Source organism: Bombus pyrosoma, linkage group LG2 (genome assembly GCF_014825855.1).
Source record: "Bombus pyrosoma isolate SC7728 linkage group LG2, ASM1482585v1, whole genome shotgun sequence".
In the NCBI taxonomy this organism is placed as follows: Eukaryota; Metazoa; Arthropoda; class Insecta; order Hymenoptera; family Apidae; genus Bombus; species Bombus pyrosoma.
In genome coordinates this window covers 2,133,135-2,155,605 of record NC_057771.1, presented here as the reverse complement: position 1 = coordinate 2,155,605, position 22,471 = coordinate 2,133,135, and the positions used below count along the sequence as shown (strand labels likewise).

The window sequence follows — 22,471 nt, the reverse complement described above, 5'->3', positions numbered from 1 at the left end:
ATTTTTATCGTGTTATTGCCACATTTGTCTCTGATAGTCCTAACTGTTCATGAAATGTAAAGAGCAATAACGCGTAATTGTACACAATTAGTGCGCGATGATAAGGGGTGGAACATGTACCGACAATCTTCTGGGAAATTGGAAAGCATTACTAATCGAATACAGACACTCCATCACCATGTCTTGCTTAATTTCAAATTCAGACGAGTTAGTTCTGTTTTCGTTGGCAAACAACAATAAACCGAACAAACCGTTCGTTGCAGTTAAATACAAACAACAGTCCGATTGATTTCCAAGTACAGTTACGAGCAAATTCTCTTTTCATCCATGTCTTAAAACCCCCTTCCTACTCTCTGTACTTACACTTATACGATTTATCTTTAGAACTTCTTAATTGTTGCGAGTGCAAACTCGCCCCGTCAACTTGGTTCGAGGAAATGCCAACGTCAACGTTTTTCCCTTCGCGATGACAATCGCGAATTATGGAAATCGGAACTGGCGAATGGAAGTGCAACGAGCAGACTGCGTTTGTTGTTTCGCGGCATTGTTTGCTGTAGCTCGCGGAATTTCCGCAAATAGTTCCCACGACCGAAGAAAATGAGGTTCTCGGTAGATTCAGTCTCGGAACAGGAGGATTCGTGCGGAACGAGCACGATGCTGTTTGCTCCGTTCGACAATTATCATCCTTCGAGGCACCTTCCATCCCCTCTGGCCCCGAGCGTTCATCCTTCGCTATCTAGTGACGGTCAACAAAAGAAAATTCGAGCGAGGTTGGTCCGGGAAACCGGTTGAACTTTCCTCGAGGAACATAATTTAATCAGCCCCGATTGGTTCGATTTGACTTTGCGTTAATCCGTCGGACGAAAGTCGTCGAAGAATCGTGTTTCAACAAAAAGCGACTACTCGCGAACCATCGAGTGGGGCAGGATAGGGGTGTATGAAGCGCGAATTACGGACAATAGAAACCTCGTTCCTCGAATTGCGACGGTGCTTTCTCTGCCGAACTTTCCAAGCGATTTTCGTTCATCCTTTTCCGTTTCCGGGTGACGTCTGGAGCGACGATCCTGATAAAAGTTTCTCTCTACGGTGAAATTGAAACCAGTCTAATTATACCCGTAGATCGCTCTCGTTCTCGTTCCCCCTCAATCCCCTGCGCCTCTCCACGCTCTGTTATCCTCGTTTCCCTTTCACTATAGATGCAGGTATATATTAAATTCACTGCCGATGAATTTGTTCTGAAAGAGAGGAATGGTCGTTAAAAAAAAATTCCCTCGTTACGCGTTCGCCAAGTCCCTCGACTATTATATTATACATGCCGGACGAATTTTAAACTTGAATGACTTGATTGGGGGATATTCGGAAAGAAATTGAGTTACCAATTCTTTTTTTCTTCGTTTTTTCCAAAGTGTTCAAAGGCTGCCTCGTGACGACCTTTCAACAATGAAAGGTCTCAGTGCTTAACGAAAGAATACAGCGATGCTCCGTATGTAACAATGGCGTTTGAGTAACGATCCTAAGTTCTCGTGTAAAAAAATTTGATCGTCGTTTCCTTGATCGATTAGTGTCGTTCCAACGAGCACGCGTAAATATAATTCCATAATACCTGTGTTGCGATCGTATCTTTTCTCATAGGTCAAAATTTCTAGTGGACTCGATCGATTCGATTAATTTATCGATTGCTATGACGATAGATGTCAATAATTTATTTCACTTTCGTATGGAACGCGAGGATAATTTAAAAAATCGTTGAATCTTTTAACATGTTGTTAGTGTCGAAACATTGATAAAGTGCAACGCAAATTTTAATCGAAGCTGCGCGAGTAAGTTACTTGACGAAAATATTATTTCCTCTAACCGCGCTGAATGATTACGACAAGCTCGCCGAATGGAGGTTGTCAAGTCACACGGAGAAATACCACCGCAAGTAGTCCCACATTTAAAAACTCTGAATCACACCACTTCCTGAAATCGATCGTTTTACCACTCGTCATTCAAGTCGCTAGCTATCGTGACATCTGTCTGTGGAAAGGAACGGCCCGACCAATCGGGATTCTGTCGTAGCATGTTTCGCAATCAATTTACGAGCTTATGCCCGAGCTTACTCACGGCGAGCCGCGTGTCGAACGCGCTGGAACTCGCAGTATGTCGGTGGAACACAGCAACCTACTGTCCACTCGATGAAAAAGGCGACGCGCGTATCCTGCCTCTGTCTTCATTCCGCTTATCGTTCACGGGCGTAAACGCGGCGTATATTAATAGAGTTCCACGAGGGCCGGTTGCAAAAGTCTCGTTGTGTCGGAACGTCAGCGCGATTACATCAATTTCAATTATCGGGCTACGTCGCGATGCTTGCTCCGTTCTGTTCGGTTTTCTGTTCTCGTGGAACGCGCACGGGTTCTTAGTTTCTTATTATTGGAGAGAAGCAGCAAGGATAGGAAAGAGGAACACGATAATGTATCTGGAGAGGGAGAGAGAGAGAGAGAGTGGGAGAGAGAGGAAGAGAAAAAGGGAAGGCAAGGATGAGCAAGGATACACTGCGAGGGAAAAGACCGAGAAAAGGGTAGCGTGATATCACGGATTATTAGAGCTGGAACGGTCGAGTCGTTCGGTTAGTAACCACGATACTTATAGGCACTATTTCTCGCCATCGATATACCAGTATACGGTCGGTATCTTCCCGGTTTTATATCGCCGATCATAGAACCAGTCTCGCGTAACCGAACAGCCTGGAAGAATGGTCATGCGTCAAGATAATGCGACCGGATAAATGTAACCCTTTCCGGCAGAACCAGATATCGTCGATACACAGCTCCCGTGTCGTTGCCATCGCGCCTCTTCTGCTCGATTCGATCGAATTTGCATATTGTTTATCGCTTGTTCGGATATTAGAGCTGGTTAATGAGTGGCTACAGACGCTACGTTCCACGCATTTTGCGCCGCTGCTTCTGATTCATGAAGGATATCTGTACGGAGGAATCGGGGGTAATGCGAGTAATTTGCTGTAAACATATTAAAAAGTGCACGTGCAATTTTATGATAATACCTTTTAGCAAACGCTACTAGAAATCGAGCCTTTTAAGGTTTTATAGGAGACGAGGGTGAAAATGGAATCAAGGGAACAAGCTCGAGAAGTTTGTTTCTATTCGATTTACTTTCGACTCGGGATACGTTTATCTGAGATATAAATTCCTGTATGGGGTGTAGAAGGTTGACAAGAAATTACGTAAAAGCAAGGAAAATGGATCACAAATCCTGCCTCGCTGTATCTCGGTTTGTATCACTTTTAGTGGATAGGACTTTTAGCTTTTATAAATTTTTCAACGCGATATGTTGTTTGTGAAACGAATTTTTCACCGCGATCTTTCTTTCATATCGTGCCATGCATCTTTCCAAACAAAAATTTGCTCGTCTGATTTAGATGAGATAAAAAAAGGTTCGACCATGTGAAGGAACAAAATACGAATATTGCATAATGAAGAAACCATAGAACGGTAGAAGATAAAATAGGACGAGAAGGATACCTTTATGAAACACGTCCGGTCAAGGGAAATTTCGTAGGTCTCGTTAGAATAATTTTCAAGCGTTCCGAGGCATCGTCCAATTACCTCCTATGACATCTCCCTGCAATTTACGTTCACGATCCGTGGCATCCGTAGAAGGCGAGCCTTCAACGAGGCCTGATTAGAAGAGCTCGCTCTACGTGCATTTCGCGGCCAATTCTCGGCAAAAGGAGCGGAGAAGTTCGCGTAGTTGAAACGACCGGGAATGAAAAGAAGGCGAGCCGGAAACATCTCTGAAGGGGATTTCTTCTTGGCTATCGGTTCGTTGAAATTTTCACTTTTCGAACAAGTTTCATACCTTTCCTTGGTTTCTCTTTTACCTCGAACCAATTATCTACGAGCAATGCTTATTAATGTAATTTACCAGAGGCGTAATCTCTTAAGGAGATAGTTTTTCGAGTAGGATCATTGTTCGCCAACACTTTTCATCGACGTTCCTGCGGTCGTTTGCAAAAAGTAGCAACGACGTAAACGAGGAAGAGAGAAAAACCGGTCTGAAATTTTCTGCTTTGTTGCTCGGAGCTTTCGTTCCCTTCCGGCGAACGATGGGAGCATCGTTGTTTCGGATAATTTTTGTAACAAGCCGTAAAAAGGCCTTCCCCCTCATTCTCCTTTTTTTTCTTCCTTCGTTTCATTTGTAGCTTTTCCTTTCCTTCCTCGTTTCTCTCCCCTTTTCTCTTCACGGTAGACGTATTGATTATTCAGATTCCGATTCGTTATAAATAAAGATCACGTTTTCAAGTAATCTCCCCCGTTTACGGGATGGCTCTTGTTGCTTGAGTGGTTTAAAAGTTTCGGATTTTTATGTCTTCTGTTAGCAGCAGGGAAAGTTTGGTCGTTAAAGTTAACGAAAATTCTCTTTCTCTTGGGCGCAACAAACTGTAACGAAGCAGTCGAGCATCAGGATTCCTTTGTTCTTTCGCAAGATCGTAAATTCCTTTCTTTTACTAATAATAAAAATATCTTCGAATTTGCCTTGTTGAAAAAATATTAAACAACGAATATGTACGCGCTTTTCAAACTTTTTAAACTTAAATCTTTTTTACTTTGCATTTTTTCGTTTTTGTAAATTAATGGCGAAATGAAAACTTTTTCCGCACGGAGTACTTCGTCAAAAGAACGCGCTATATACGAACGGCTCTTTTTGTCGCGCCCGATAGAAGATCGTCCTCAAGATGAGAGTGAATATCCAAGCAGAAGAATGATTGAATCGTGCCTCGAAGTATTATTAACGTTGCTCATTGTACCTTCCTTGTGCTCTTTGATACCTTTAAAGCCATCGCTCTGGAGATGTCAAATGACAGTCGCGACCAGCATTTTCACCGTGACAAGCTTTCTGCTTCGTTACTATTCTAATCTTTCTAATCTCTATCTATCTTCGCATAAGATTTTTAAGGTCATCTCTTGCGTTCCGAGATCAACAATTTTCTTCTTCGTTCGAGATTCTAAATTAGTGACATTGCAGTTCGTCGTGGTACACCAGTAAAAAGATATTACAATTTTCGACGTATATTTCCAATTTAAAAGTTTATTTATTATATTGCACCTTATTTCTAAAAATACATATTTGATTCAAAGGAACGTAATTTTTACTAGTTCTAGTAGAATTTAACGACTAAAAAAATATTTGTTACTTAGCAACAAGCAGTCGCATATATACATGCATTCGATAGCAACGATAGATTTCCTTCAGATGGTAGTGTGCAAGTCTCGCGGCAAACAAGAAGCAATTAAAAAGAATCGATGACCAGTCTAATTGTCATCCTCGAACGCAATTAAATCCCTTAATAATCGCCTGTTGACCATCAGTAATTCGTTGTTTTCTTCAAGAAATACACCACCAGCTAGGTCGTTTCTTGGGCGGTTACAGACGAGGAAACAGCGATCAGCACTTTTTCTTGGAGCATCGTCGATGAGCCCCAACGAACTGTAACAGAGAACAAGCCAAGGTCAATTATCGCCACAGTAGAATTATGCCGACCAATTGACGTTGCGCTGAATGTCTTCTTTCTGCGAGTCTGTAGAATGCAGCGAATCGCGATGGAAGGGGTATTCATCGAGAATTTGAAACCTACGGGGCTGGTTTCGTAGCTAAACGACGAGATTCTCCCGCGAAACGTCTGATTCGGGGGGCCCTGATTCGCGTTTACGTGTTCCGATTCCCACAACAAACCCTAGCCCCGGGTGTTGAAAAGTAGCGGCCACCACGGGATCAACGGGAAGACAGAAAGAGAGGGCGGTATGCCTAAATAAACGGTTTGCCTGCAACGTATGTGAAAAATGAAAGAAACACGATTGTAGTGACTGGTGAACAGAAGAGCGAGCACGCAACCTGAAGATGATTACCTACCTCCTGGACCTATACCCAGGTCCATTCGGCCTCGGGCCAGAAGGGAAAAGAACCACCTCTTCTTTATCTTCTCCTTCGACGTCGTCGACGCGTCGTTGTTCCTCTTCCTTTTCGACTACTTTCCTTCTCGTTCGTTCCCTCTCAAGTTGGTTGTTCTGTACTTTTATTAGTTTTGTTACACCACGCCGCGCCGTCTTGGTCCACACACTTACACGTTCCGTTCGATCTTTCGCTTTTTCTAGGCCGCGTGACGCAGCACGCTTTTAAGTGCTTACCATGTACTCTCCCTTGTCGTGCTCTCGCAGAAGTAGGACGATGTTAGACCGCACGTATTATATTATATTAATCGCGTTAAGCTGTCCGGCTTCATCGTAGTTACAGCTTACGGGAAAGAAAATAAGAGATCTACTAGAGTAATCCTCGTTTTTGCACTGCCTCGGCCAAGTTGCGTGGCAGATTTCACTAACTAGCATTCTAGCCACGCGAGGTACGTTCACGAAACACGGTGTAACGAAACTTGTCATTTAATAACGTTCAACCACTTCCTTTGTTTTTTGCCGCTTTTTAAGGTGAATACGTATCTGTGGATTTAATTACACCGTACACTTACGGAAATGTTTCTTTTTATTTTAGCGTTTTTAGAGTTTTCGAAGGGAATGATTGTGTGTACGGATTAACGGTGGCTTTCTTCGCCGCATTATTGAAATAAAATTTCGTTAAAGACAATCGGAGGGTACAAAAGAATTCGGAGAATATCTTCCGTTTGTTTTATTATGTTATAACTTTCTCTTGATCATGCCTTTCAATCATTCTGTAACCGGCGTACCAACTCCTTTTTTTTTCACATCACGTATATTTCTTCTACTGTGTGCAGGGTGTAGGGTGGGACGATGCCAGCTGCCATTTCCAACAACTTGCAATCAGTGAAGTAACTTTTTGTATAAATAACATTTACATATCTTCAAAGTCCTGCATCGTGTACGGGGAATAGCACACTGAGCACATTTAATACTGCTATGCAATCTATAAGCTCAAGGCTAACTAATGCCAACTAGTGGCATTTTAAAAATTTGTTAAAAATTTTCTACCAGTTGAAATCCTACCTTCGATCACTCATCCACCATATTTCATCGAAAACCACTACCAACGTGCAACGTCAATTCTCAATCTATCGGACAATCAATTTTTTCCCTTGAAGACGCACAGTAACGAACTGCGTACATCTACCAATGATAGTCATCGTTGTAAGCGCGCCACGATGGCCGCGAAGCACAGAGCAAAATCGAAGAGAGCAGCGTACACTCGAAAGGAAATTGTCGCGCGCGAAAAAAGGAGGAGAAGAAGAAGAGAATCAGGAGGAAGAGGAGGAGGATGGATCGGCAGACTGGTAAGTCGCTAGCGCAGAATCGCGGGCGACCAGCCGGTCGTGGTGCTTGTTTTCTTTATCCCTCGCCTCATCCCCCGTGGGGTCGGTGGTGTTGCTCATGCAGCCAACGATGCATTTTCCGCTGAAAGCCTATGGGTGCAAAGCTGTTGCAGGTGAAATGTTGCGCACTGCGTACCTTTTGTGCGCACGGAGTGCCTATTTACTCGGTTGCTCGGAGGCTTGTCTCGCCAGTGGTAGCGCGACTTCCTCTAAGAGCACAATTTTCTTGCTGGAGCTTCTCGATTTTCCTGGCTGGATTCAACGCTTGTTCTCATTTCGTTCCATCCATTAGCTATCCCGCCTGTAACACTCCTCCCTCTTTCTCGCCTTCTTTCGTTCTCGAAGTGGCATGGCCTTCGAAGTTGCATAATAGCAGCCGTTACGACGTAGAGCGCCGAAACATCTTTTCGTATTACCTCTCGCGGAGAAAATCTCATTGTTTCAATGGTTCGTTCTTTCATCGGGGATTTTCCGGCATTTGTATTCATCGATAGTTAAATTTCTGGACAATTGCTTGAGCAGTTTAGGAGTAGGTTAAGGAACAAAGTTTGCTTCGGTACGAGTTTGTAAGTTAAACGTATCGTTGTTTGAAATTCACTAAGAAATTGCAATGGTGGGATACTTAGCTTAACGTAACATCGTTCGGTTCACTTTGGGGTAAGTGAACGCGACGTGATACGGATGTAGCGTGACCGTGATCGAGAGGAAGATAGCAGCGACAAGAAAGTTAATTACCTGGAAGAGAATATGTTGTAATTTCGTGCAGTCTAGTTTAACCGTTATTAACTTCGCCACATCTTTTGTATCATTTTCGACTGAAACGCATTTTTCTATCCTTAAACCGCTATAGAGGAAGCACGCGGAGGATGAAACAAAAACGACTGATCCCTCGCATCCGCGTAATAACAACAACGCTGTATCGAGAACTATCGAAGCGTTGCTTCCATCTAAGTAACTTCTCGGATAATACATCGATCCTAAGCATAGCGCGCAGCATAAACAGCAATGGTACATGACGTTTCACGTTAAGTTTAGCGGCGCGGTTTATAAAAAGTGACAAATGGACTGACGAAGTGCTGTCCTTGCGGCCATCGAAACCTTCCCTCCTACCATGGGCATACATATTAAGTATGGACTACGCATTCTCTCTCTGGGCTACGTCCACCATGTAACTATTTATAGACGACAGACCGACCGACCCTGATAGAAATGCCTTGCAGAGAATGCTGTACGCACCTTTTCTTCTCTCTCTCTTCTTTTCCCTCGGTGTGTACATATACCCGAGATAACGAGCGCGCTAAATGGAATCGAGCAACGCTAATCAGTCGCCGCTTGTTCCACGATGAATGAATCCTTCATAATTCCGTGTCGGTCGACGAATCGCCATGCTTCGCGGAATATCGAGTTAATGTAACCATAGATTTGTGCGTGAAAAATGGTAATGGCCAGTCGGGTTACGGCAAGAACCACAGCCAGCTTACACGCGATAGCCTGGCCCGCGTGCATGAACGTGAACCGTGCAACTACCGAAGCGTTGCTTCGTTCCAGTGCATTGCAGCAGCGATAAGTTACGCGAGAGTCCGTCGATCGCAAGGCGACCAACCATCGCAGCTTCGAGGCTTCCTTCGCCGTCGCAACGCTTGGAAAAAGTGACGAACAACCCGGGCAGGTATCGTCCTCGCGCATGAACCGTTCTGTACCCGGGCAAGAAGCGCATTAGTGTATGCGCCACCAGCGTTTACCTCTCCCATGCGCGTTTAATTAACTAATTTATTTAATTGCTTAACGATTACCTTTCCTGACACGAAAACGTGTAATTTATTTTCACCGCGTAACGAGCCGATCCCCCTTCTTCCCTTTCCCGGTTTATTTCGTTTTGCTGATTACGTTCGCTTGCTCGTGCCGGTCTGTCATTCAGAACGAGGCGGTCTCGAGCGGTGCTAATTGTGATCGATCGTGGGAGTTAATCGAATTCCAGAGCTTTCCTATTTATTGCGTACGTTTCGTCGAATTTTTGTTTATTTAAAGGTATTTTAAAAAGTATATTTAGAATTTGCAATTCGTTGGAATTTTAGTGTTTCGAGTATGAAAAGTTTCATGTATTTCGATTCTTAGGGTGTTATTCTAATGGAGCGATTTCTAAAGTTCTAATTAGCTTAGCATCCACTTAAATATAGAATCACATTAGTATCACCGAGAAAATATCAATTCTCTTGCTGCCAACAGCCATGCGCGCAGACGAGAAATAATTTTTTTAAAGTACTCGTTAACTATATCGAAAAAACAATTCGAATTACCGCTTAACCGACCTCTGATATAAGCCGGTGGAGATTGGCGTGAGCAGCAGGGTTAATTCATCGAAGCGACGACATTCACCTGTAGCATCACATGTAGGTACTCGAATAGGTAGTCTGGTATCGCGAATGAATTGTCCGCGGGCGATCGAGGGAGTGCGTCGAGGCCGCGGCGATGAACAGAGCTCGTAGCTCGAAAATTGGTATTCCCCGGTAGGTATGAGTTAGCGGCATCGGTATGTGGGTATTATACCTTTTGTATTCCGATGTGACACGCCTCCGTCACGTTTGCGGGCGTACAACGACGACGACAGCGTCGGCCACGGCGAAACGGCCAGCAATGGACGTATGGGTGGACAACGATAAGAGTGTCTCCCGTTGCCGCGAACGTCCACGTACACCCACACGATCATCCCGTCGTAGAGTATAGAGCGTAGAGCGTGTAGAGAGAGCACGTACGTGGACGCGCGTACCAACACGAAGGCACACAGACGGCACGAGAGGGCCCATGCGGATGCCATACGTAAAGGCTCACTGGTAGCAGAGTACCCAGAGCCGTATGTACGTTTGAGAATACATTATGTAAGCAAAAGGTGAAAAAAGACCGGTGGAATAAGCCTCACCAGATTCTATCGAGTCGCGTCCCTCCGTCTACTCTCTTCCAGCGCCTTCCTCTTCTTCTTCTGCTGGTCTTCTGCCTGCCGCGTGTTCCTGTACCCCTTAGCCCGAACATCGGGCCAGCAGCATCAGGGCATAGACCTTCGCTCTGTTATACGTACAGGTAGTATACATACGTATCCGCCGATACCGATGCTGCGTCGTATATATACACCGAAACCAAGCCGCTGGCGCTCGTAAGTTGAGGGAAGAAGGGATGCAAGAGAAGGAAAGAGAGAGAGAAAGAAACAGAGAAAGAGAGAGAGAGGAAAGAAAAAGGCGAAGACAATGCATCCTGGAAGCAGCCGGGCGAATTTCATCGCGGGTCTGGGATATGGCCAGGGAGTGGGATCCAAGTCGATTCTTCTTGTGGACATTGAAGTTTTTCGATCCTCAGATCCGCCAAACCTTCGGTCAAGAACCAGTTGGTGCTCTGCATCTTTTTGAAGACTCCTTTTGAGGACAATTGTGTCTATCTCGACACTGACTATATCTGACTCTATCACGCGAAATTTTATAATACGTACTTCGTAACGCCGATACGAATTACGAGCAAATCGTGCTCATAATATCGCAAGTTGGATTCTCCAGCTTCTTCATCAACCGTTCCTTTCGTGAGTCACGTTGCACGCGGAAACATAAATCTCGTTAAAAAATGCAGCCCTTTCATTTCCCTCGTTTGCGATTCCACGAAGGCATCAGTCGATCCACGAAATCCAAAATATTCAGAAGCCACGCGTGTCTGTCGAGAATCACGTAGCTCGTGGACGACAAAAGTGTGCTCGTCTCTGTGCTGATCGTTGGTCGACGGGATCCTCGTTTCCATCATGGTTGTCACTGTTTTCGAAAAGCTTCGATGTTCGCGGTGCCAACCACGTAGATTACCGAGATTTAAAAGGACTTACGAGAGTAACCGGTCGAGATGAGCAGTAAACCTTGGGCCATCGACGTTTCTTTTCTGCACCTTTCCACCTTCTTCGTCTTCTTCCTCTTCTCTTTCCTTCTCGTCGAACTATTGCTTTCCTCTTTGGCCGTCCCTCTTCTTCGCGCAGATTACGTCTTTGTTTCGGTATGTTCCTATGATAACATTGTTCCGGTTGCGGCACAACCGTGGCGATTTTTTGTATTTCGACCGACTGATAAAATCGCGATATACTTCGTTGGTCCGGGAACACTATATTTCACTTGGATCGCGCGTTCGTATGCGTTGTGGGAGATTCAACGAGTGAGCTAGAAGATAAGGGCACGTTTTAATAAAATTGCCCGTATTCATCGCAAGTGTAGCGTTGCAAAGGAAGCTATTCCTGTCTACGATCGGAGCTTAATAAAGGGAAAAAGTTCGTCGCACCCATATTAGGATCCCCTTTAAATTAGAGCTCTTTTTCGAACATTCTAATCGTTTTTTTTAAATCGATTAAATATTTGTTTTTAATTTCACGCGTTTTTCTATTTACTGCCTTTATTCCACTAGGAGCATTTATTTTATTAAATCAGAAGTTCTATAGAATACAATCTATAGTTAACTGTTAACTTTTTAATTGTTTAGCCTAGAACCGTGCGTTATTAGTTCTACTTTTCAAAATCTTTCTATGGAAAACTGTTCTGCTCCTAAAAAGTAAATTTTGCATGGAACCGAGTGAATCATTTAAATGGTGTGATCCACAGGAGCATTCGTTTGATATAAAAAAATTCTACCTTCGTGTACCGAACACACGATACACGTCCCCGTTTGTTCCGATAAAAGTGCAACATTTATGAACTTGTCGTGGCGATCTTCGTATACCCTTGTGCTCGTTCATTAATAAATTCGTTCGACGCGCACCAAGTAAACTATGGAGGAGCAGTAATCACATTTTTCGCTGGAAATGTTTTTGCTCTTGCAACAAATTACGCAGCGGCGCGCACTGTGCATTCGTTCGTTGCACCGATTCCAATGTCATTATACCTGTCCCTGGTAGAAGAAGAACTGGCCTGGTCCGTGGAAGGTGCAAACCACCTCGTCGTGGTAAAAGTGCAGGTGCAGCAGAGGTAGAATAGATGCCAGAGCCGTGGATGGGTTCACGGCACCTACAATAAATTTCATGACGCCGCGATCCAGATACAAGTACAGCCAGAGTTGAAAAGAACGAAAGAAGAAAAAACGAGAGCGAGACAGAGCTGCCTCGTTCGATATTTCTCTCGCTTTTTCTCTTTCATTTTCCTTCCTTTTCTTCGTTCGTGCATGCACCGATGCTTTGTCGTTGACTCCGGCTATCGAAAATCATTACCTAATTTTACTTAACGAATTTCTTTGTTGGATATTGGCTGGCCCTTGGTCTTTTGTCCGGATGCCCTCTGTATTGATGAACGTTTATGAAACGTGTACAGTAGTTTGTGATTATTGTTTCGTTCGTTATTCGGATAAAAATGTATCATAAGGTAAAATTTTTTTCGGTAAAACCTTCTTGGTGATTTTATCAACTGATGAATAAAAGATTCCATACTAGTCGAAGGGAGATCTTGAAAAATGCTGATAAGAGAAGGTAAAATATGGTTTTCAAATATTTTATGGCAGAAAAATTTTAAGAATAATTTAAGAAAAAGTCGCTCCGATTTCAATTTTACATTTCAATTCTATTATTTTATATTCAAGGAAATTTGCTTCATTGATATTAACTATAACGGATAATAAAGATGCAGATACTGATTATTTCTACGTATTTACATCTTTCATATGAATGATATATTATTATTCGATCGTTAGAGAAATCAACAATATATCTACTTATCGTCGTAAAATTCTGTGACCTGTGTGCGAAATGTTCATGGTGTAACGAGTATTTGAAGAGAAAATGATACGAAGGAAATGGCAGAAACGATGGTACTCAAATGACTTTATCGTTTAGTAGCACATATTTCGATCGGACATTTCGTAAAGTTTAATTATATTTGCGAACAAAATATTACGACATCAAATGTTTCGACGTGACATTATAAATTTACTTCTTATTAATTTTTCTTTCAACACCCACGAAAGGAAATCAACAAAATTTACGCGGATCACTCGAAAGACACCGCTAATTTGCGTTCGAATCCCGGGTTTCCTCGTTTCCGAAGAACACTTTCCCTCGACAAATGACGAAGCGTGGCAGCCGTAACGCCGCAAACTAACAATTGTCTCGAATACGTGCACGGGGTGGTGATGATCAATACATATCGCGTGCAACTTGTCAAAGTCGAGCCACCGCAAGATCGTTAGAGACATCAGCCTCGGCTTCAATTATCATCCTCAAATTCCAGTGGTGTGTGCGCGCAAGAAACGGCGCTCTCTGTATGTAATGAACGATCGAGGGAGACAGCTGAACGCAACGAACGTCTCGCGGAAGAGAAACGGAGAACACGCCGGAGAGCCAAGTACGTAAGTAGATCGACTAAGACGGTGCGGTAGAACGAAAGGACGTGGGGTAAAGAATAAGAGATGGTAACGCGGCTACGCTAATTACGAGCAAACTCAGGGATATTCTTCTTTCTTCGTATATTCACGTGCACGGGGACGTATACAGCCCATATCTTCAAGGAACAAACGATCGAGTACGAAAACACACGTCGTGAATCTCCGTTAGTTTTCCCCGAAGGGGAACAAACGAGCGTCATGGCTCAGCCACGGAGCCAACTGGGAACCGGAAACCGGTGATTTCAATCTCAGTTCACCGACTGGATGTCCCGCGGTTAAATCGACGCCGAGTCGATGCAGTAAACTATTCTCGATTCTTCACCTTTCGATTCTTTTATCGGGCGTCTCTGCTCGAATTTTTCGCTTTTTCTTTCTTTCTACCCTCTTTTTTCCGACCGAGGTGGATTAACCACGCAAAGAGGAACTTGGAGAAATTGTAAGGTCTGTATCGTGGAAATAAATTCTTGACTGCATTCCTTTTTATGGTGGTTTTAGCAAGATACTTTTAACTTTTATATTAGATTCTTAGAAATACTAAGGAAGAATATTAGATTCTTGGAAATTGGTTTGATTCCTGGAGTTCCTTGTTAGTTTTCTCTTGAGTTATATTGTTTGAAGGTAGGAATGGTGAGGCACCGTTTCTTGATCGGGTCGAAAATGTTTAAGTAGATTAATATCTCTAAAGGGATATTTGACTCTTGGAAGCCTTGTATGCTAATTGCTATAGCATTCGAAGTGAAAGTTTAATGGAGAACTATGCGAGATTATTGAACATATGGGCGCTAAACGGTATATCACGGACATATGTATTTAAGTTAAGCGTCAGCGAACTAACATTTAGTAACCTTGTGCGAGAAGTTACGACTACCTATTATTTCGTTACACGTATAGAAATTACTTCTTACATAAAAGAATATACGAACGTTAAATTGTAATTTAACAGGAACGGAATGAGTATCTGTCTAAAAAAAAACAGCGATTGCTCGGATCTCTCGAATCTATATACAGGAAACCAGTCTTTATCCTTTTTATTTTCTATAACATAAATTGTTCTGTTTTTATTAAACCAAATGATGTATTACGAAAATATAGAAACACGCATGTTGGAAATGTAAGGAAAACACAAAGCATTGACAAGAAACCAAGATCGATCGACAACGAAAGCGTTTCGATCTAGCATACCTGTTATTTATCACAGTAAAACAAGTGACGCGCTATCACGACTTCAAGAGGATCGAGCTGGTTTTGTATTAAACTCGTTTTTGTTTTAAACTCGATTTGAAATTCTATTTCACTCTGTCCTGTGTAATAATTGCGAAGTACCACATGTCCGATCGTGATATGGCTGCTCGCGCTACGGATAGAACTTAATTATTCCGCGTGCAGCTAGAAAATCTACCGAGCGTAATGACAGATTGCGCGAGATTCTCAGGCTGGAAACAGACGGAAATCGATTTTGCGGCTGGGACGGAACCGTTATGAAACGTGTCGTACAACCTCCCCTTGAATCAGCGTCGATAGATAGTTGGTTCTCGTGCACAAAGGCATATAAACGCGTTCTAATGCAGTTCGAACGACGTGCTCAATGACGCGTGCGCATCACGGTTTAAATCACCACGCTCGATCGAGCGCGGATCGAAAGTCGTCGCGGTGATACTAATGTAGGTCGGTTCAGGAAGTAATTCCGCTCGTGTCGCTAACGTCGGCATTGTTATTGACTGGATAAATCAAACATTGCCCTTTTTTTTATATTTTCCAGAGCTCGAACCTTGGTCAGGAACTGCTGGATAGGGTGTTCAGGCACCTTAATCTATTAGAGACTGCTTACTTCGGTCTGCGTTACCTGGATCACAGCAATCAGACGGTAAGGATGTTGTTTCTATTGACCTTCCGTATCGAGTTGATCGAAATTACAACGAATAGCGTGTAGTAGGTGCAGGAAGCATTTACAAACATTTTCATCTTGATGTTCATGTACTAGTTGGGTGACTCTGGATATGTTAAATTTGTTACTAGCAAAATGTGTTTACCCCGATATTTATGTACCGATTATATGGGTGCAATATTAAGATATTAAATCTTTCATTGACATTTTTTTGATCTAACGTTTATTAAGTACTTTCCGTGCCTACTATACCTTTCAACACACTTTAAAATTATTATGCAATTGTATCTCACCATATAATAACTTCATTGAAAAATATACTACGCCATTGTTTTTAAATTTTATTTTTGTTTTCATGAAAATATATCAAGAAGTCTCTTTCTATTTCCACGAGTATTGAATTAGATATCATATGATCGTTTCGAAAGCTCTTTAGACCTTAATTTTCAGATCAAGGTAGCGCGCGTGAGAAATTCTGTTCGCTTTCTGAAAAAGCTTTGTCAATTACGGTATGAGACAGACACGTTCCCTTCTATAATTATAATCAGAGGCAAATTGACTCGGTCTAACTCGAAGCAGTGTCTTTGCTACGTCTTTGGCGTGACTCTGAACAAACAGCAGTATGATCAATGCAATAACTGGATATCGAACGGTTAATTAGATTTCGATGATGAAAAATTCATAGGAAGGATGGCCCGAAGGGAGTCGATTGCATCGGCCCCGGGCCATAAGAGGATAGGATTATTATCCACGGGAAATGTCGAGCTGCCTGCAATTTCCGGTCTGCTTGATCAACAGTTTCAGCGTGACGCGCCTCGATCGGAAGGGGATTAATTATTTAGAAGTAATTCTCTACTGTGTTATTCGCGCACCTTTATAGCAATGGCTCGACCCGAGTAAGAAGATCGGAAAGCAACTGAAAGTCCAAAAAGGAGATCCGAGCTCGGATGTCTACACTCTCTACTTCGGTGTGAAATTCTACGCGGCGGACCCCTGCAAGCTCATTGAAGAGATCACAAGGTGAGCAGATTGAATTTATCTTGTCACGCGAATAGTCCACTAACTACCCTCGATGCTGTAAACCACCCTCTCGCAAATAATTTTATCGATCCAAGCTTTGGCATAATTGTATTTGAATTCTATGCTTAAGGGAAACACATTTGATAGAATTATTTCAGCGAAATATACGATGGATCATATTTTTGTTTCTCTATTTTTTTAATTAATGCAATGGAGCGAGAATGCTATTTATATGGTAGATCTCACGGCAAAAAGAGTCAAATTGGAGAGGGTAATGGATCAAAAGTGTCACAAGATGGGTCTGAATAAAATGAAATATATCAGGGTATTGATGAACCATTACAAACTAAAATCAATAATCGAGGAAAATATCGATGATTATAAGAACATTTCATAATATTATTATCTTGTCGAGATCCGTCTCAAGAATTTTTTAATTTATCAACAACGGTACTACGAAACACGTTGTTAGATACAGACATAGATACAATTCATCGAACTTGTATTAATAAACATATGAAAACTATTAACACTCTTTACAGTAAATTATTAAAAACGTTATAATAATGGTAGAAATGTATGTAGTCATGGAGAAACTCGTATCTTATATTATTAATATTTATTTTGTAGGTACTGCTCACAATTTGAAATATGTATGCTGTCAGTTTGCTTGTTAGCTGTACTAATAGAAATTAAATTATACATATTCATCTTGTATCATTATCATCATCATCACCACGAACCACGCAAACTTCTCATAATATCCAGGACATGAAACAACGATTAATCTTAAATTCACACGTTTTCCGTTTTAAAATACAATAGCGCGAACTTCTCAATCTTCCACTCCGTTATTTCTTCTCGGCTTGAATTGCTAAACGATTAATCGCGAAGAAAACAACACAAGCGAGAGACACGTCGATTGGTATCACGTTTATTACGAGAACCTAACAGTACTCGCCGCTCTCCTTGGCTATTATAGTCGGAGAGATAGAATTCGATTTTGTAGTTAACGCTGATGAAAATTTACATCGTTTTACATTGTCCGGTCGTGATTCCTGAATTAATGGACGAAGCAAGTTTTGTAATCTCTCAATCAGTTCCAACACTGGTAACGCAAAGTACCACCCGTTTTATGTTCGCGTGTATTTGTATACACGGACGAGCTCTCGGTTCTGTCGCATGTCGCACCATGAATACGAAACAGACACGTTTGCACGAGTATAGGTCTCGTGTCACAGGCATTGGATGCCTGTCTCGTTATCCTAATGAGTTGGGCTTAAAATTCTTCAAAGCACGCCTGAAAATCTTTTTACCTTAGCGTCATTCCAGCGAAGGAGTTAAAAGAATTTAAAACACTCCTTCTCTGACATTGCACTCGTTCCAGTAACGCAAGCGCGCTTCTTTTGATAAACAAATCGCTCCACTCGATGTAACTTACTATCTTTTCCTCTTTCCTTTTTTATTCTTCCTTCGAATTACAAAGAACGAATTGTCTGGATGTTAATCTTATGTTTTATGTATCGTTTAGTGCAGTATAAGATTTGTCAGTCGACAGAATCACAGACGATAGTTATTAAAAATTAATCGAATGCACGACATGGAAGTAAGGAATTAAAGGCAATAGAGAAATACGATGACCTTTTTTAAATAAATTAATAATAAATAGAGCTGGAACTAAACTTTTGAGATTGAGTAATCTTTTATATGAGTCCTTCGCAAATTTCAATGTTATTATTGATCCATTGTATGAGATATTAACTAAAATCAATACTTCTACAGTATTGAACGCTTTTAATGAGAACACGTAGTAATTAAAATTTATTAGACGACAATTGCGAGTGAATCTATTGTACTTAGCCTACAATGCATTCTGTTACGAATCTTCAGAGAGATCTGTACTGAAGTTCAAACTATCTTAATAAAATTACGGTACGATGATGAAGTACATATGTCTTTGAATATCTAACTCTGGAATCAGTTGTTCAATTACCTTTGATCGATAACTTCTGTAGATACTAGTAATCTCAAATTGAATTGAAACTTACGTCTATATTGCGAAGAAATTCAATGCAACCATCGGATTCGCGAAATATCTCGAAAATTCGTACGAACGGTATTAGCTTCCTGAGAGGAATCACCGTCATTTCTTGCAGCTTTTTATCAGCCTTATACGCAATATATATCCGTGAGTGGATCGATTTAGCCGGTCGAGCGTCGACAAGAGTATAGGCGAATGCCGATGTCGACGGCAGGGTGTAACGGACCTTTTTAATGGAAATCTAGAGAAAAATTGAGGGTTCTGTCACCGATAAACCGACTCGATTGATTCGTTGCTCGCTAGAGGGAATTTCACAACCCCTGTGTACGATTATCGCTTTTACCTTTTCCTCCGCTTTGCGAACGCTGCTTCTCTTTAAGTTCCACCTGCCAAGATAAAACAATCATTTTTTTGAGACTGTCGACTTCGCTGCGGTTGGTATCGATCATCCACGGTGTTTCTTCCTCTTGTGGTCGACCGCGTGCGAAGTCGAGGGAGAGAACTACCGCCTTGGTCGATCTCGAATATTCCGGATCCGCTTCCGCGTAATGGAAGCACGGTAAGGGATTGTTTTATTTTTTTCGATTTCTTACAAAGCGATGCACGAAGCAAATTATTAATTAACGATTAGACGGTAAACGTAAAACTTAGTAGTACGAAAGGAAAAGGGCTACAAAGAGTTTCCTAGAATGTATTATATAAATTTAACAATAAATTTTCTTTTAAACGATTGTAGCCGTTGCTTTCAATAGTTGACTATATTAACGTTGATTTGTTTACCAAGTAAGTTTTTTATATCATTATCGTAGCATTTATTTTTACAAAATATACATACATTACGCGTGTCTATGTATATACCTCGTGAAACGTTATACACTATGAAACTCGTCGACTCGTTTGATTGCTTTCACAAGGGCTTCCACGGGGGTAATTTTGTTATTACGTATCTAAATGCAAAGTATCGCTCTTTCATGGAAATCTGAAAATTGTGCGTCTGAATGTACGATAGTTATAGAAACTTTTTCGTCCTGTCGTACGAAAGAATTTTGAAAACTAGCAACATTAACATTGCATTCTAGATGATCGGGATTACAGAGGAAACCTGTTTTCCTTATTAGCTCTTCTTGAAGCTAGAATAGCGCAGGTTTCCGTTAAAATCGCGTATTATCCTTAACTTCTCGTCGTTTTTAGTTTATGAATATAGACTGCAAATATAATTACAAATTAGTCGCGAGGTACCAAACTTTAGTAATTTAAATAGACAGGTTTTCACCGTTTCTTGTAGGATCTGATCTCATTTCTTGCTATATTAGCTTATATTCTGTCTTTCTATCAGATTTTAAAAATTTTTCAAGCTTTATGAGTTCCTAGTTATTTTTTTCCATTATGATGTCTTAATTTTTCTTGGTAATCTGTATTAGTTATAAGTTATAAGCGATGCACAATCGAACCGATATACATACAGTTAGCCTTTGTATACTTCGGCTTAATTAAAAATCCCTAGTATCTTGTAAAAATTCTACCTATTCGTTATGAAGCACAACGATAACGAATCGAAGGCGTAAGCACTTTGCTTGAAATTAACTTATCAATTACTAACATCTATCTTGTCATATAATGCTCTATCTAATTACCAAACATTTTGCTCTTAATCAATCTTTTACCGCACCTTTATCCATCCTTTCTTCTGCCAAGATGTCGACTTGTTCCGACGAAATCCAATAACATCGCCAGGTATTATCGTTCCTTTCGTAATTCATTAAGAGCTAGCAACAAATTAACAAAGAAAAAGGATTTGTCACACTAGGAGACTATGTATTACCGCGACAGGGCGGAAAAATTCGGCGGTTTCACGGCATCATGCTTGTCATCCATCGTTCAAGATCTTCTCGGTAAAATGAAAACTCGGGGAAAGACGCCCATTCGCTTGATTCGGTATAGCCACACGATCCGGTGTACCGGGGAAAGAGAAAAAAGGCGTCTTTGGAAACAGACGAACACAATCTATATGCAAATGCGTTCATCTTTTATCCCGAGTATGAGCAATCGATGGACGCTTGTCGAGGCCCCGTCGTGGTTGCATCTTCGACTCCATTGCACAATGAACGAACCGCGGGATATCAATATCTACGCGCTACCAACCGCTTATAAATAATTCCGGTAAGATGCGCGTTTGCTCCCGCCATCACTGCATATTTGTTTTTGCAGAAATCGAAAGCTGTTTGAGAATTATAACAAGAACGATCCAGATTGGTTACAACTATATCTCGCGTGTCTGTTTTTCGATATTTCCAAATGAACGTTATAGTATCGAGACCATAACTTTGGAACGGGAATTCTGTGCGACTGCTTCTTTTTATTCGCTTATTGTGAGAGACTGAGGTTCTAGCTCTACGGATACGTGAAAGGATCGAACGCTCGTGAAAGAATGTTTAAGCAAATCTCGAAGCAAATGCAGAAGACTGTAAAATAAAGAAAGACAGACTGTATGAATATTAGGGTGCATGTATTAGGTGGAAAGTGCATGCTAAACGCATCTTACGTTCGGCATTATTTAAATCCATTGCACTTCGAAGATTTCTCGCAAACTAATTTTCATTCAAATCAGATATCTCGCGTTTTAATGAATGTACATCTCACCTAAAATGTCGCACAAATGACGTTGCGTTGCAAGATAACTTGGCCACAGATGCAAAATGGTTAAACGTCCTTGATTTTTGGCGCGTTCACCGAGATGGAGCGAGTTTTTCATAGGAAAGATACGATCGTACACGTTCGCAATATGCGTTTTACGGTCCTACCGCTGTTAGTTTTGTTGTTCTCGCGAGCAGATGACGAACGTTAAGGACTATTTAGTTTCACAATATCGTGGTATTCGAAGGTGTTAAAACGCGAACTGTGAAAATTTATGTGACTGTTAGCATCGTCGTTCGGCTTGTACGACGAGGCAGAATCGTGGACGTTCCAATTCTATGTCGTAGTTGTCTCGATCTTCTTATAGCTACACGATGGAATACGAATAACGAGGGAAATACGACGAATGTTGTCGGATAAACGATTTGTGTATAATGGCAGAGTGTTTAGGGAGTGGTTGATGGGAGAGAATTATTCGATCTGCCGACTGTAGTAATGCATTTCGAATAAAAGTGTCGCGCGTCTAAGCCCCTTTTATTTCCTTGTTTTATAACGTGTAGTGTGCATTTTTAGAGTATTAATTCTAAAATGTTATTGATATTTTCTTTTACATGTAGGCGCTTTTTATGGTTGAGTGGAAAGCATTAAAAGAGATTTTATAATTTTATTCAAATTGCACGTTGATCGTTCTAAAATTCTAGAAATTCCCAACAAGTAAAATATGTAATAGGCGGTCAGGTATCAGTCGATGCGTTAGTTCGAGTTTTGCTAAAACTATGCGAAGTTCGCGAAACGTCTGATAGCCGTTTCGCTGTATCAGTACAGCAGACGAGAGTATTGACCCCTCCGGTGATCGAAACGGAAACACCTCTCTCATTTCCGTCTAACAACTAACTTCGGGTTCTTGACTATAGATTAGCACATTTAGCCCTAAGGCAGCGTATTTCTCTCTGGTTCATAGCAATTAACCGTTGACCGATAGATAATAATTACCTACCGAAAATGAAAATTATAAAGAACATTGTTGAATCCGTATGGTAGGCGTTTCGGTAGACCATTCTTCACGACTTTTGTTCTCCGCATCTACCTTTCCTAAACTTTTGTTTCTTGTCGTATACCTAGGGAAATAAAGCAAATCGTTATGCTGATTTAGAGTAGGGTAATTCTATAC

The 22,471-nt window shown here is 41.5% G+C and overlaps 1 protein-coding gene across 3 annotated transcripts in view; it reads left to right on the top strand.

Moving 5' to 3' along the window:
• The window catches only part of LOC122573522 (band 4.1-like protein 4), a 62,790-nt gene that overhangs the window by 19,015 nt on the left and 21,304 nt on the right, over positions 1-22,471 (top strand). For all 3 annotated transcript variants that reach the window (XM_043739990.1, XM_043739979.1, XM_043740000.1), the window contains 2 exons: positions 15,480-15,584; positions 16,486-16,625. In XM_043739990.1, the coding sequence (XP_043595925.1) occupies positions 15,480-15,584; positions 16,486-16,625 (245 nt within the window). The remainder of the gene's footprint in view (positions 1-15,479; positions 15,585-16,485; positions 16,626-22,471) is intronic.